The sequence below is a fragment of the Apteryx mantelli genome, chromosome 12 (genome assembly GCF_036417845.1).
Source record: "Apteryx mantelli isolate bAptMan1 chromosome 12, bAptMan1.hap1, whole genome shotgun sequence".
Classification (NCBI taxonomy): domain Eukaryota; kingdom Metazoa; phylum Chordata; class Aves; order Apterygiformes; family Apterygidae; genus Apteryx; species Apteryx mantelli.
In genome coordinates, this window is record NC_089989.1 from 27781079 (window position 1) to 27796702 (window position 15624).

Consider the following 15624-nt stretch of genomic DNA (forward strand, 5'->3'; position numbering starts at 1 on the left):
TTACTAGCAATACTACATTTTCCAAGTAAATTGTTTTTTATACCTGAATGTCACCAAATAAACTTTTCCACTTGAAAGTTGTGGAACGTGAGTTTTAATGTCGGCAGAGACCTCTACATATGCCCATGTGTGAGTGACTCTAGGAAGCCACGCGTGATAAACCTAATGGTGCAGAGGCTCGGGTCCATTTTCAATGTTTTTGGCTCTCATGGTGATTTCACACTCGTCTTTCCTGCTTGGAGGTTGTTAGTAGTGTCTCTGGGCGGCTGGGAGCACCTGTAGGTAAGAGACTTTCCTCTGGCTTGGATGAGTAGCAGAAAGTGCATCATGATCTCAACACTTAACTCCCTCTGCCTTTTCCCCCGGGAGTCCTTTCCCCAGCCGTGTTTCCTGTTCTCCGTGGAAACCCCCCAGGAAGCACAGCAGCGGCCATGTGGAAACATGCCCCCTTCGCAAAGTCCACGCGAGCCCCTGTGGAGCAGGTGGCCACGGCCCCCCGTCACCCTCCTGTGGCTCAGCGGTGCTCCTTGCTCGAGAGGTTGGGCAACCTTGGCCTGGGACTGGCCATCGTGCTGCGCTCATGCTTGGTGGCGAGGGCTAGGAAAGCTGGAAACTGAGCGTGGCTTAAAAAAAAAAATCCCCCCAAAACATTGATATCCCATGTGATTTTGAATCTGCGCAGAGTGAGGAGGCACCTTGCAGCCATCACTAGCGCTGGGCAGGTAGAAAGACTTGTCCCATCCTCCTCTAACCTCATAGCATCTGCTAAAGATGGATTTTTTTCTGCTACATTAGCTACAAAAGGCAAATGAGGGAGTTTCTTCTGTGGTGTAACTTGATGAGCCAGGCTGGTTTCTCAACACGAGGCAGGGCACGTGCAGCCGTTCCCTCTGGTGGTACCGGGCTGCGATTTGAGCTCTTGCCCCCCTGCCCGTGCTCTTTGGCCCCATGGTGCCTGCTCCTGAGAAACAGCCCTCTCCCCCTTTGGGAGTGCAAGTGGAGCCTGTTTTCTGGAGGCTGGTACCAAAGATCCCCCCCCTTTTTGGCTTTGTACTGTGGAGCCTTGCTCCCTTGCACGGGTTCCTGTTGCAGCAGGCACCAAACCTGACGTTTCAGCAAGCCGAAGGCTGGTTTGCCTGGAGCAGGGGGGCTGCCAGCGCTGGGTGCATCTTCGCTGTGTTTGGTGCACCATCTCCTTAACCAGCACCTCACGGTGTGCAAGACTTGCTCCGCATCCGAAATGCGGTCTTACTCATTTTAAGGTAAAAAGTCTCATCTCGGGGATGCCGAGTAACCCGGCAGGGGCTGGGGGATTTGGGGCCCCGCAGCGCGCAGGGCGTGACGGTGGGGAGCTCGTCTCCAGAGCAAAACGCGCTGCGAGGCCCCCGACCCCGCGCGGCCTCGGCGGAGAAACCTGGCAAACGGCCGCGTCCTCTTCTCTTGCAGATGTCGGGGAGCCAGCCGCCGGCGGGCCGAGGGGCGCCGTGTTCCCGCTGCCGAGGGACGTGTTCGGGCTTCGAGCCGCACTCCTGGAGGTAACGTCTGCGCGGCGGGCTCGGCCCTGGGGGAGACGGGGTGGGACGGCTTCCACCGCGAGTGGCGAGCGTCTTGTGCAAGATGCCCGTCTCCTCCGAGGCAGCGGGCTGGCGCGGGGACGGCGTGCCGCCTCCTGCGCGGACGTACCGTGCGCCGCTCGAGCGTGGCTCGGCGCTTCCTCGGCCTCGCCCGGGGCTTCGGGGGCCTTTGCTGGCTCGTCCTTGAGATGGACGTAAACCGCGAGCGGCTGGGGAAGGGCGCAGTGCTGCGCTCGGTGTCCATCCGACCGGCACCAGAGAATAGCTAACGACCGCTTTGGAGGGGACAAATAAACTGACCGGATCTGACCCTGGGACCACATGCTGCCTAAAACGGTCCCTTCAGCAGAGGACCTCTGGGCTTAGCAGCACGTGCCGAGTAGCGTAGACCTGCAAGGATGGCTATGCCTAGGGCGCTTTTGTTAGACGGCTTGCACGAAAGGGATGAGATGCTCCAGCGGTTCCTGTAAGTGCACACGATGCGTAAGATCACGCTGTCCCACTCCTTCAGAGCTGAGAGCTCTAACACCCGTGAAGAGGCTGCCTGCTGCGGATGCGATGGGCTGCGCTGCAAAGCCTGTGAGACTGCACAGGGCAGCTGAAGACCTGTGAAACCAAACACGATCGATTTTTTTTTTTTTTCTTTTCCTTTTTTTTTCTTGTTCTCTCTGAACAGGCTATTTTTGTTCCAAAGAGCAGCAGGCTTTGCCAGTGCACCCTGGTGAAATACATAACGGCTGAGGTGTGAAAATGCATTTTGGTCTGTAACCTGCTAACCCATGTGCCTTTCTGCACGTCAGCCCTCCTTCCCCGCTGTTCCCGGGCAGCTGTGAGAGATGCAGCGCGTCGCAGCGCCCAGCGTAATGCAGGAATATTCCCTGCCGCCGTTACGCTGGGGGAAAGCACCCCGTAAAGCCTAGGTCACCGCTGCCCGTAGCGCTGCGGGACCTTGGCCAGACTAGTTCTGAGCAGGTCGGCTGGGGCACCGGGAGCAGTCCGGCAGCGTGGAGCTGGTGTCCGTCCCCAGCGATGTGTTTAGCTTCTTGGGGAGGTCTGGCACCGGTGCGGTGCTCCGCACGGTCGGAGTGGGGACCGCTATGTGCTTGTGGCTTGGCAGGGATACGGGGCGTTACTGCCCCGCCTGATGCCCTGGGACTTGGATTTTACCTCCTGCCTCATTAGAGAAGCAGGGAAATAAAGTCGGAGCCCAAGTCACCGTCACCGCTTTGCAGCCGCTCCTGCCTGTGAGTGCAGGAGACGGGTTTTTCTCACAACGCCAAAAAAGTGTCAAAACGGGTCACTGCGGTGTCTCGCAGGAGCAGGTTTTTCGGCAGTTTCAGCAACACCTCGCGCCCTTCTCCTTTCCCCGTCCCTGACCCAACCCAGAGCCCTGACGGAGCCGCTCTTCGTGCAGCCTGGCAGGGAAAAGGTGCCAGAAGCCCCGGGCGCGGGGCTGGGGTGCTGCTGCGACGGGAGGGCAGGCACGGTGCCGAAGCGGCTGCACGCGGACCCCAGCTGCCTGATGCACTGCACGCGGGGAAAATGCATGTTATACTGGGATGCAAATGCTGTGCGTGCTGTGCACTGGCTTCCAAGCTTGTCAAACTGTTTGAAAACTGCTTAAAAAAATGAAAACAAACAAGTCCTTGCTCGCTTTTGAGGTGGGGAAATGTGACCTGAAAGGATAATCCTGCGCTTGCGGTAGGTGTTGCGCAGCGTGCCTCGCTGTTGCGCTTGTTCCTGACGGCGTATGTGGCTGGAATAACTGGCAAAAGTAAAGCAAAAAGTCACCTTATTTCAGGAGCTTGGTGCTACATCAGCAAAGTAGCTGTTGCTACTAGCTGTGCAAAGCTCAGGGCTGGCTGCAGTAATATGCATCATGCCGCAAACACTTTGATATTTTATTTTCAATTTTTCCTCTTAAAAACACAATTTAGGTAAAAAGCTGCTAATATCAGTAGCTGATGGAAGCCAACCAATACTGCATGTTCATCTCTGAGCTGTGGCAGTAAACTTCTGGCCTGCCCTATTTGTTGGCAAACTGAAAAGGGAAAAACAAGAACAAATGGGGCTCCTGAAGCAGAAGGGTTGTATCCAGATGTCATTAATTGAACAACAGTTAATGTCCTCTGAGATTGTCTTGCAAACCCTGCGCTCGCTTCTTTGAGCTCTGTGAACCTGTTTGCTGTGCGTTTTGCAGCTTGCCGCCGTCGCCTCTGCGCTGGAGCGCTGCGCAGTCTCTGCACGCTGTGCTGTTTGTGGCCCTTAAGTATTGCAGCAGGCTTCTAGGTGGCGGCACTTAATTTTGTGTCATACAGCCCTCAGTTCTTGATTTCAACGCCTAAGCTGCATGGAAATGCAAGCTTTAAAGCTCATTTGGTTCAGTCGCTACTGTGTTTTTTTTAATCCTGTTAGAGGCTAGTTTGAATCCTGTTTATTCAAGAATCATGCTGAAATAGTTGGGGTTGCATTAGAATGGGGTTAACCATGAGAAAATGGCTCCATAGACTTACCTTTCTATTTTATAGCCATTATTAAAATAGACATTTAGCTATCAATTCTACTTCTGGAAGTCTCCATTTTAATGGAGTATAAAATGCAGTAACAGCAAAGGCTAACGCTTTACAGCTGGAGACTCTGTGGTGAAGTTGGAAGATTAAAAATCCCTTTGAGCATCACTTAAAAGTTCACGGGAACTAACTGCTGCCTGCAGCAGGCTGGTAGGAACAGTTTATCAGTGTTGCTGCTGTCGTTTTGCTTGGGATAGCACTTAGGGTTTTATAGTTTTATATTCCACACCGCTGCGAATTCCTCCGGGGCGTATCATGCTGGATTCCCGAGTGCAGTTCATGCCACAAAAGCCTTTTGTCTTGTGTCGTAACCCAGTTTTGCGTTTAACCTTTTAAAGCAACTGAAGCTTGGTGGCTGGGCCCTCAAAAGTTCCCGTGCCTCCTGCGGTCCAGCTTATATCAAAAGGATGATCTCACTTGTCGCCCGCAGGAAAATATGCAAGTCATGCAAATGCAGCCAGGAGGATCACAGCCTGAGCTCTGACGTGGAAGACGATCGGAAAATTGGCCGCCTGTTATCAGATTCAAAGTACGCTACGCTCACCGCCAGGGTGAAAGGAGGTGACGGAGTTCGCATTTACAAGAGAAACCGCATGATCATCACCAATCCCATCGTATCCCGGAAAGACCCAACCTTCGACACCATCACCTACGAATGGGCTCCGCCAGGGCTGACCCAGAAGCTGGTAAGGCGACCCGCAACGGGTTTGGCTGGTGGAGGAATGTCGCTTAATGGGGAACATAACTCAGCTTTGGAATAAAGTTACCATGAAAAATAGTAAAACACATGGTTTGCCTCACAGAGCAAAAATGCGCGTAATGCTTAGTATTTTGGGAAAACCGCATAAATAACCGAAGTAGGTAGAAGAGGAGTTGGTTGCCTCTAGTGGGTTCTTATAGGCTTGCTTACATTTCTAGGAGAAGTCTTAATGTGTTTTACAACTAGAAAGTTCACCACATCAGTATAGTTCATGCCCAAAAAAACATTGCTGAGAAGAGAACCCATCTCTGCTGTCCTGCCAATTATATAATGCCTGCACAGCCCACATAAGCATTTTTGAGCTCAGAAATCCCAAACTATGTGTGGAAGTGATTCCTGCAGGCCTTTGCAGGATGTCTGAGCCTTGCATAACAAAGTCTGGGGCAGGATATGATCACTCTCCTTAAATACACCCGGAGGAGGTCACCAAAGAAGGAGAGAAGCTGTGCAACTACAGGCCAAAGCATGGGGAGCATGGAGCTCGATCTGGCTGTGAATTCACTTTAGAGACCTGTTTCCATGCTCTTAAAGGAATGAGGGGGTGGCACAGGCTTCCAGGAGGAACGGTGGAAACGAGCTTTTTGTGTGGTTTAGCAAAGTCTTAATTTATGTTTATCTTCAGGATTGTATCGTAACTGGGGAAAAAACGGGGAGGAGGAGTCCTTTAGGGCTTTGACATCCCACCAAGTGAGAGGAGCCATGAGTTACCTGTTGAAAGGCTGGTTTACTACAAATCCAGGTGTGGGACTGTCTTGAAATGCTGGCCAGTGTGGGTGGAGGCAGTTATCTGTGACACTTCCAGTAATCTGGATTTTCTTCAGCTAACACTTCAGTAAATTATACTTGAGTCCATGTCTCAAAAGCAGTGAAATTCAATGGATGCAGAGAGCAGTAATGCAGCATATAAATCTATCACTGTTTGTAAATTATTGTTTGAATGCTATGAAAATGGGCTTTAATGATAAGGGAGAAATAACTATAGTAATTATTTTCTTTGCTTGCTTGCTAGCATCAATAATGTTAGACTTAACCTGAAATGCCATGCCTATTTTTATTAACCAGGAGTGTGACCACTGCTCAGTTGTACCTCTGCAAATCGCTAAATGGCCCTAAACCTCCCCCAGATGCAGAATTATTTCCTGCTGAATAAGGTATCACCTAGGCCTTTGCATTAACTTCCCATAGAAATATCTAAATGGAGCCAAGACTTAACAGCTAGCATGCTGACAGCATTTACTTCACTTAGGCTTGCAAAACCCGCGTAAGCAAATGACGGCGTGGGCCTGTCCCAGGGCTCTGCCTGCGCTCCAAAGGCAGCCGTCATCCACGAAGGGCCAGGCCATAGGTGGGGATCTCCTCTTCAGGAGGAGGCTTCTGCTCCTACCTTCCTCTTGCGTTTTGTCCCACCTCACAGCTTGGATGAGTGCAAGCAGCTCTTTCCCAGCCCCAGGGTCTCCAGCTGGACTGAAGCTTTGCACTGCTAGGTCTTTGGGAAGTGCAGCTGGCTTTGGTATAAATCCCAAGAAACAGTGATGCTCCGGAAGCTACTGAAACACCTTATCTGGTGTCTCCCCCCCATTAAGCTCTTTTTCTTTTCATGGAAAGGCATCACTTCAATGGAAAATATCCCTGCCCAGCGGCTCGGCGTGGCCGTATGACATTACGGATGGGGGCGGCTGACCTCGGGCTGCGTGTTTGAAGGGCTCGTTGTCACGGCAGAGGAGCGGGAGGGATTCTCCGACCACCTGTCCCGGGGATACGCTGGCAGCCCCTCGTCGTCTGCGGGAGACGGTCTGCCAGCACGGAGCCGGGTCACGGACAGCGAGGGTTTGCAGTGTGCCAACCGCCCCCGGGATACAGAAGAAACGACTTGCAGGCTTGTGCCAGCCTTCCAGCCGGAGGCACCGTCCCCTTTCCCGAGGCCTTCGTTCCCCTTCTCCCTGTCACCTCGTCCAAGACTGGGACGTAAAGGGCAGGGAATCGACTCGGTTTCCCCAAAGCAAGGTCACTAAATCAGTGCAGTGAGAAGCAAACGTTGGATCTAAATCTAAACCTAGCACAGTTTGCTGACTGAAATGTTTAGGCTCTAAAAGAGAACGTGGTGCAGGCAATGAGCATGCGTTGGTGTGCGATCTTGCTTGTTCAAGTTTCTTCTGCGATTCCATTTTTCCAGTGTTCTGCTGGATTTTTAGTAGCTGGAGCTGTTTGCCCTAGAGTTGGATCTCTTCCCCAGGGAAGAGGAACGTAAAAGCACACTAGGACAATATACACTAAAGCGTAGCTAGACTAGCCTAAAAGAGAGCTAGATGGACATCTGTAGCCAGAAGCCTCCTAGATGCAGCTTCCAGCTTATGGATACTAATTCTGCCCGTCTCCACTGCGTAAGGTTGCTGGCAGAGCAACCCCTCCCAAATTCACCACTGAAGATGAGATTTGTTTTTCTTACAGCTTAAACACAGTCTTGACCAAATAAGAATGACCTCAGGCTTAAGAAGGGCAGATAGCAAGCGTTCCACGCCATCGGGATGGCTGCAAAGCAAGCAAACGTCCTGCCCCACGTTCCTTCCTGCGCCTGCTATTTGGTCTTGGCGAGCATATAATGCAATTATGGGAACGAATGGAAGTGTTTTTAGGCATGTGGAAGTAAGTTAGCCAGCAGAGGACTTCTTGAGGGAAAGTATTTAACTGATTTTAAACTCTGTGGTACTAAAAATGTTACATATTACACTGTCATTAGTGGACAGCTTTTGCTCTTCAAGTTAAAGAAATAGTTTAAAACTGTTTGAAACTGCAACCAGCTTTTTTTAAAGAATTATTGAGGAGAAAAATGTGAAATTGCATGCAACTACAAACCAGGGTGCCAGAGTGGATATTTAGTCTTTAACTCAGTTGCCTTCACCCTCTTGGAAAGGTTGGATGGAAGGGGGCCTGCGGATCCTGCTGGAAATCGTCGTGTAGCTGTATGACCTGGTCGTGGTGCTAATCAGAGCAGAGCACTGTGCTTTAACAAGGGACCAGGGCTTCCACTGATTTGACTGTCTGGCTGTTTAATCACAGCGCTACTGCTGGTAGCTTCCTCTTTCCTTTTCCTTCTCCCCCCCCCCCCCCCCCCCTTGGTAAGAACTAGCACAGCTGGGATCTTTGTTTAACCAATGTTTGCCTTCCACAGGTCCCGGGGGGAATTAGGGAACTTGTTGAAGGATCGAGAGAACAATAATGGCAATTTTCCGACCTAACATGATTTATTAAGCATCCTGCCCAGCTCCAGATTTATCAGAAATCCAATTCTCGCTGCTCAAAGCCGGCTGCCGAACAGAGCTGGCACCTTCGGGCAGGGCCCTTTCCTTGCTCCTGGTGATAGGAGCCCGAAGGCAGCTGCTTTCCTCATTGATGATCCGCAGCCGAGACACGTGCCCTCTGGCGAGGACGTGTTGCTGAATGCAGAGCCGTTATCCCCTCCGCAGCATCGAACGCCCGGGGCATCTCCCGGCGTGCCGGCGAGCTCGTGCCACTTAAATCCAGCTCCTAAAGAGCAGTGGAGTGGTATTCCTGCAGAGCTCGCAAGTGGGGAGGCTCTGAGCGGATGTTTCATGAAAGCTTTTGTAAATTGGCATAGTGTCTGAAAAGACTGGGAGATATCTTAGTTCAAGTTAAAAAAAAAAAAAAAAAAATGCTCAGTAACTTTGAAGACAACCTTGATAACTTCTGGCTTAAAGATGAACTTAACAAACTTTCAGGAAAAATTCTGGATGCCGACAGTTCTTGTGATGGCAAAAGTCCCTTTTGAACCAAAAAGCTTTTTGTGCACAACTAACTTGGCTCCAGTAATTTCCTTCTGAAGGCAAAGTGGAAACTTGGGATTTTTAATATTATTGTCATGAAGTGGATGGTCCAATAATAGGAGGAAGTTCAGAACTTGTTTTCATTAAGCTGTGCCTAGATAAGTTATGAGGTAAATACCAAAGTCCCTGGGGAAAGTGAAAAGAACAGTTCATAAAATATCTGAGAAATCCAGTAGTTAACAGTGGTGAAAACTTAAAATGTTCTTCCTCAAAATTATCTGAGCTAAGGCAACATCATAAAGCATTTGACAGTAATAATACACTGTAGCAGCAAAAGAAACAACTTTTTATTCTCCTTCACTGTAGTTTTTGGTGTCAGGTTGAATGTTGTTTTTCTGATCTATTCTCTAGACACATCTTTTGACATCCACAATTATAACTTTAAGCATTCCCTTGATCAGGGAGTGAAATCATACTGAATATCTGTGCCAGTCTTGCCTCTGACCAATATAATTCTACTTTTGAAAAAGGCTTGACTTTGCTTTTATGTTTCATTTGTATTAAAAAAGTAGGGCTTGGCCCTGGAGTGGAACAGGATGTCTCAGATGCATCTGCTGGCACTTTGCTGCTCTTGTAGCTTGGTGTAGGTGTACGTTAGCCTTGGCACATTTGTTGCGAGTAAAGAATTTCTTCCATTAAGATGCACCGTTTTACTGCGCTCTGCTCGTGTCTCTGCAGCAGGCCGGGGGTTACTGTCACAGTGTTCGTGACTGTACAGCATCTAGACTTTTCTGCTTGTTTTTCCAGCGCTCAAATGTTGACGGCAGTATGTTTTGCAGGGCAATATCTGTGTGAGGCCTGGGATGAGCTTTGAGTTTTTTATTTTGCCTTTTGCTTCTGTAGTTCCTATTACGTCTTTGGACTTCTGTGAAAACCATCTTTGTAGCAGATCACTTTTACAGCATCCTCTAGCTCTGTAAGCAGTTTCTGCTGAGCAACGTGAGGCTGCAGCCCAGGAAGCTTCCACACATCAATCATTGCTTGCATGGTGGCGTGATAGACTGCGTTTTGATGTCTAGTGTCATAACTTGCAGCACCATTAACATGCACTCCCTGAAACAGGGAAGAGGCCCTGACTCTGTTAAATCATTTATCTATTGCTGTTGCAAAAGTGAAAGAGGGAGGAGCCCTGAAATACTGCTATTTGCCTGAATGTAGTCGAAGTGGAAGCTGACTTTGTTTCCTATAAGCATGGTGGGTTGTTCAGTGCTGAATGTCATGTAAACTTTCCTGGATCTAAAAGGCTGCATCAAACTAGGCTATGTACAGTAAACAGTTAATCACTCCATTTCATTAAAATTAAATTTGCAAGTGCTGACCAAGTAAGAAACAAATCTAATGCAGCTGGATGCTGGTCTTTAAAACTTTATGGCAAACGGCCAACTGGCTGCCCCTTAGCTCTTCACACTACAATAGGAAAAATGCCTCGAGTGGGGAAACTCCCTTTCCTTTAAGCTCCAAGCCAGAAAAAAGTTAACTGTACAGACCCCATCTTCCTGCAAATGTTAATCCAGCCTGGACAAGCCTGTGGCAAGATCACCATTTACTCCTCTTTTAAGGTAGAGGCTGGTGGCCTGCTGACTAGGAGACTTGACTTTGCAGAGCCTTTCTTTACGCTTGCTTCCCACCTTATAAGGCGTCTATAAACAAATACCTTCCCTTTACTGCGAAATCAATAGTCCAGTAAAGTTGGTGGCTGTTGGTCTTAGAGATGGAGACTCAGCAGTCATCTGACTACTACTTTTTTCATGGATTAAGGTTTTATGTGAACTATAAAGGGCAGAGCCAGAGCTAAGGTTTGGCTGCCGGCAGGTTTAGAGCCTTTTCTCTTAACCTGTCCAGCTCATTAACACCTCACCCAAGCACTGTGTGTGCCAGCTTTGGGGTGTATGAGGTGCCGTTCTCCATCACGGCCCGTGATAGCTGTGCCCTTGGGCTGGTGGCCCAACGCATGACTGTTCGGCCCTAGGAAGCGAGCCGGGTGCTCTTGTTACAGCTTTTTATCTGCTACCCAAAGCACACCGGTACCTAGCATGAGGGGAGCAGGAAACTGGCTGCTCTTGGGTTTGTTCACGTATTTGGGTTTTTTGATGTTTGTGGGTTTCTGGCCTCTTCAGCAGTTTTGTTCCATAATTATGTGGAATATGGGCATCCTGATGTCAGCAAGGGAGGGTGTGCTGAGATTTGGTTGCAAACTAGTTAAGTGAGTGGGAATCAGATGAAGCTGTCAAAGCCTTAAATTACTTAAGTGTTGCTTCACGCAGCTGGGATGGGCTGTGTGTGTCTGCACCCGCCTGCAGCTGTCTGAATATAAAAGGTGAGGCCGCTTGTTTCCCATGCACGGAGAGCCACAAAACCTGAGGACTGCTCTGTGCAAAGCTCTAACAAGCGCTCAGTTTCCTTCTGGCTGCTGGGATGTAATTTAGCGGAGCACATGTTCCACTCTGATTGCTCATCCAAAGCTGAAGATCAAGGCACAGCGTTCATACCGCATATTGAATAGCCTTGATGTTAATATTGTGCTTGGCAGAAGCACTGCTGCATGAAGAAATTACTGCTTGAAAGAGATCTCTCTGCGACCGATGACCTTAATTAGAGTATCTTGTTTATCCAGACAAGAACCCTTGAAGTTGGGAAGAGGTTTCTGTTCAAATCAGAAAATGTGCAAGGATAAGGGAATCCAGGCTTATCTAGCCTGGCGGGGACGTGCGTCTCGGATGAGGTCCTCCTTCCCTCCGCTTCGCTCCTGCGTGGAGACGCAAGGGCTCACCTGATGCGCTTGGGATGGGGCCGGCGCTCCTGGCTCTGGCCGTGGGAAACCCGGGCCTCTGGGCACGAGGGGCGATGGGAGGCATTTCCCCGCTCTACCGGGGAGCTGCGCGGCCGGCACTGGGTAAAACTGCTCTGCTTTCCAACGAGGAAAACTGCGGGTGGCTATTGACAGCCTGGCTGATAACTGCAACTGAAAAGTTCAGCCGCTTATTTCTGAAGTGTGGGATGGAGCAGAGCGGTGGGAAGGGCACGTGTCTTCTGCAGTGCATCCGTACCGTGAGCAGCACAGCTGCGTGCAGAAGCCCCAGTGCGAGGAAAGCCCGTGTTTCCCTGCAAGATGACTCCGAGGTAACCGCGTGGTCTTGTCTCTGCCCTAGGCCATCCAGTACATGGAGCTGATCCCCAAGGAGATGCAGCCGGTGGCGGGCACGGAGGGCGCGTACTATCGCCGGCGGCAGCTGATGAGGCAGCTCCCCATCTACGACCAGGACCCTTCCCACTGCCGCGGCCTCGCCGAGGGCGAGGCGAAGCTCATGGAAGACTTTGTAAAGAAATACAAAGCCGATGCTCTGGGCGTCGGCGAGGTCGCGCTCCCCGGGCAAGGCGGCGGCGCGAAGGAGGACGGGAAGCAGCAAGACAAAACCCTGGCTGCGAGCAAACCCTCCGAGTCCACCAACGGAGCCATCGACAGCGCGCCCGCGGGAGGGCAGGGGGTAAGTGCCGCGCGGGCTGTAACGCTTTTCCAAAAAGCTGTAGTGCTTTTCCAGGCTAGCCTAGCCGTGCCGCAACGCTTAGCTGCATCGCGGCATCCTTTGGTGGGTGGCCCGGGTGGCGTCCCTCGAGTGCTCCTGCCATCCCTACTGCATCCATCTAATAGCCAGCAGGAGGGTTTGCCTTCTCTCCCCCTCTTCCTCCCTCCGCAGCAAAAGCTGTGCTGAACCACCAAGGTAAGGAAATGCCCTTTTTCTCTTAGTGGTAAGAGCCACTGATTTCCAAGAAGCTTTGGATTCTTGGAAACTCTGAAAAATTGGGCTTGATATGTCCTAGGGTGATTGTGAGAAAATAAGGTACTCAAGATGAGACACTGCATTTCATTGCAAGCTAGCGAGTGTTTTCAGCTGAGCTTTCTAGACTAGTTCAAGTAGAAAATGCAAGTAACAGTGCATGGTGTCTCAGTCTAACGCAAAGCTGTGAACGTGGAGATAATACTCCAAAAACTTCAACTCTGAAGAGCTTCGGCCATGCCTGTCTCTGGACATGAAAACACATTTCCGTAGGGAAATGAGATTTGCTAACATTCTTTTAGACTCTCATTCTCCAAGCACAGACTAAGAGGGGTCTGGAGTGGCCATTGGGATCGTTGAACAGATGCTTATCATAAAATATGTTGAGTGACTGTATTTTCTACGGGCTCTTGTGAGAATATCTTGCAGCAGAGGATTTAAAGCTGGGGAAGAAAAAGGCATGTGAATGTTTTTAAAGCAACATTTTTCTGGCCGTTACAACACATTGTAACACGTTAAGTGCAGTCGATTTTCATTCCATATTGGGTAATGTCTCCCATTTGCTATGTCCTTTTCTATTAACGTGTATCTGACTTTCAAAGTCCAGTGGTACAGTATTTCACTATTGCAACAAAACATTGAATTGGACAAAGTGTAAGCTAAAAAATATCAGCCAAAAAAGGAAGGTTTCCATTAAGCTCATTAATAAAAGTCATCTTGGCAATAAGAGTTTATTTAGACTACGCGTTTGTGCTTCCAAATAAATACATAACAGTGATGTTATTCTCCGTGGAGTTTAAAGCATTATTTTTCTAGAGGCACTAGCTGAAACATGGAATTGCTTCAAAACCAGGAGGAGTTGCAGGAGTTCCACTTAGTCTAACACTGTGCAGCCAAGTTCTGGGCAAACTGCAAAATGCTACAGTTTCTTGCCGTACCAAAGACAAACCTCCTGTTTCCCACTCTAACAAAAGAGCAGCCAACTGTAATATGATCCATCATGCAGAAATTGATGCTGCTGAAGTGATAGGAGTGGGCTGTGACCCAAGAAATGACACAGGCTAAGCTTCCAGAAGGCCTATTGGTTTTCATACAACTGCATTGGAAGAAAAATGCTGTCATGGAAAAATAAGGCAGCAAAACTCCCTCTGTCTTTCCATAGTTGCTTATGACTGTGCTAAATATTACTGAGCTGGAGCAGTAGACAGCTACCTCCCTGCCAGTGCTGTCACCTAGGCTAGGTGTGCCCTGGGCTGGCCTGGCTCATGTTGATGTTCCCCATTTCTTTGTGTGTCCCAAACCTTGCTTCTGTGAGGCTGTTGCTCTGTGTGGTGCAACACCATACCATGTGTGAAGCAGGTTGTTTCCTAGCTACACAGCCATGCTAACTTGAGTCCTGCTGTCCTTGCTAAAACGTCATAAATTCCCTTTCTTCCCTGTTATCATATCCATGCAAGCTTTCCTCATTCAGTACTTGATATTTTCTATTCCTAATGTGTCTCTAAAAAAAATTTTGCTTTTTTTCTAATGCAGGCTACATTATTTTTTTGCACCAATGCAATAAGAGATGCAAGCAATCTCATTTAGGCATTTACCTTGGTTGTGATTGAGGTAATGTAAAGTTAGGAGCAAAACTTCTCCGCCTTGTTAATGGAAGGGTGGAGGTGCCCAGATCACTATAGATGGCCAAAATTAAATGTCATGAATATTCTTCATCGCCAAGAATCAGTCCTTGAAACGTGAGTGTTGTAGTAAATATGCAAGAAAAGCCTTTGGCTTTGCAGATACTCTGAAGCTTGCCTGGATTGGTCCAGGGCAGATCTCTTGTCTTGGTGCCAGGCTCTTCAGTTCCATCAAGTCATACCCAATTCTGTGACCTGTCTTAAATTCTTAAAAAAGATGGGGGCTTTGTAACAGTGTCATTCAAATGCATCTCTTAACAAGACAAACAGGACAGCATATAGATATTATAGTCCTTGAGGAGACGGTCCAAGAGAGCTGCAAATGGTATTATGATATAGCACTTTACCTCGCAGTGTGCATGAGACCAAAAGCAGAGGTGTGAGCAAAATGGAAAAAAAAAACTATCTAGGGAAAGACACAGAATGAATGTAAAGGGGACTGAGAAGTGAAGTACACAAAAACAAAGACATTGGAAGTTTTAATGCTGTAAAGGTATTCAGGATTGAAACGTAGGTCAGTAGAGATCTGGGTACCTCTGTACTTGTTTGACCATCTTCTACGCATCTCCTAAAACCAGGATATTAAACATAAGCACTGTACCCAAGTGTGGGGAAGCTCCCTCGGAGCCCCCTTCCTTCCTGCTCTCCAGGAGCCATGGTCGAGGCCGCGCGGTTTCAAACTGTCGTGCCACCTGGAGTCATCTTCAGAGCGTGGTGTCTCCCGCTGCGGATGTCTTTGCCCCTGAGCCCCAAGACTTCTTGAAGACATGAGTGCCTTTGGCGAAGGGGAGCTTAACGCGGTGCTGAATGGCAGCTTCTGGAGATCCTGATTCTGAAGCAGTTTGAGTGATGTTTCTTGACTGAGTCTATTAAAAGTAGGATGCAGATTTGAATCTATTTAATACTAAGCTTTTAAATGAACTCCAGTGGCTTGATTTCACCCTATTTCAGATTAGGATATCAGCCTGTACTACAGGTTTACCAAGACTAGGTGTAAAACTACCCTTGCTTTAGAAGAGAGCAACCAAGAAAAGACCAAGTGCTACATCAAGAAACAAGCTGGAACCATTTCTTTGGGTGTCTGTGTGGCCCCTGGGCTAAGGTGGTTAAACCTCTCATTGCACACTCAGGCCAGCTGTGTTGAAATTGGTGTGTAAAGCAAAACATACTGGGCCAGTGTAAATCACCATGAGGAAGGCATCTGAGCTCAAACAACCCGTTGAACTCTTTTCTGCTGCAGGGAGGGGCCCATAACTAACAGCTCTGTCCTGTTCACTGCATGTTTTCTACCAAGCAGAAAATAGTCTTTAACCCTCCCAGAACTGTAAAGCCTGCTGTTACAAGCCTGTCTGTTGGAATCGAATCAAATGGTAAAGCAGTTGATCAAAATGAGCTGTTGTCCCCAAAAGATTGAGGCCAG

General features: G+C 49.0%; 1 protein-coding gene across 1 annotated transcript in view; it reads left to right on the plus strand.

Annotated features, from left to right (window-relative positions):
- LMCD1 (LIM and cysteine rich domains 1) overlaps window positions 1-15624 on the plus strand; it is a 41808-nt gene that overhangs the window by 18180 nt on the left and 8004 nt on the right. Inside the window, exons 2-4 of the mRNA XM_067303522.1 lie at window positions 1447-1535; window positions 4575-4830; window positions 11896-12231. Of these exons, the coding sequence (XP_067159623.1) occupies window positions 1447-1535; window positions 4575-4830; window positions 11896-12231 (681 nt within the window). The remainder of the gene's footprint in view (window positions 1-1446; window positions 1536-4574; window positions 4831-11895; window positions 12232-15624) is intronic.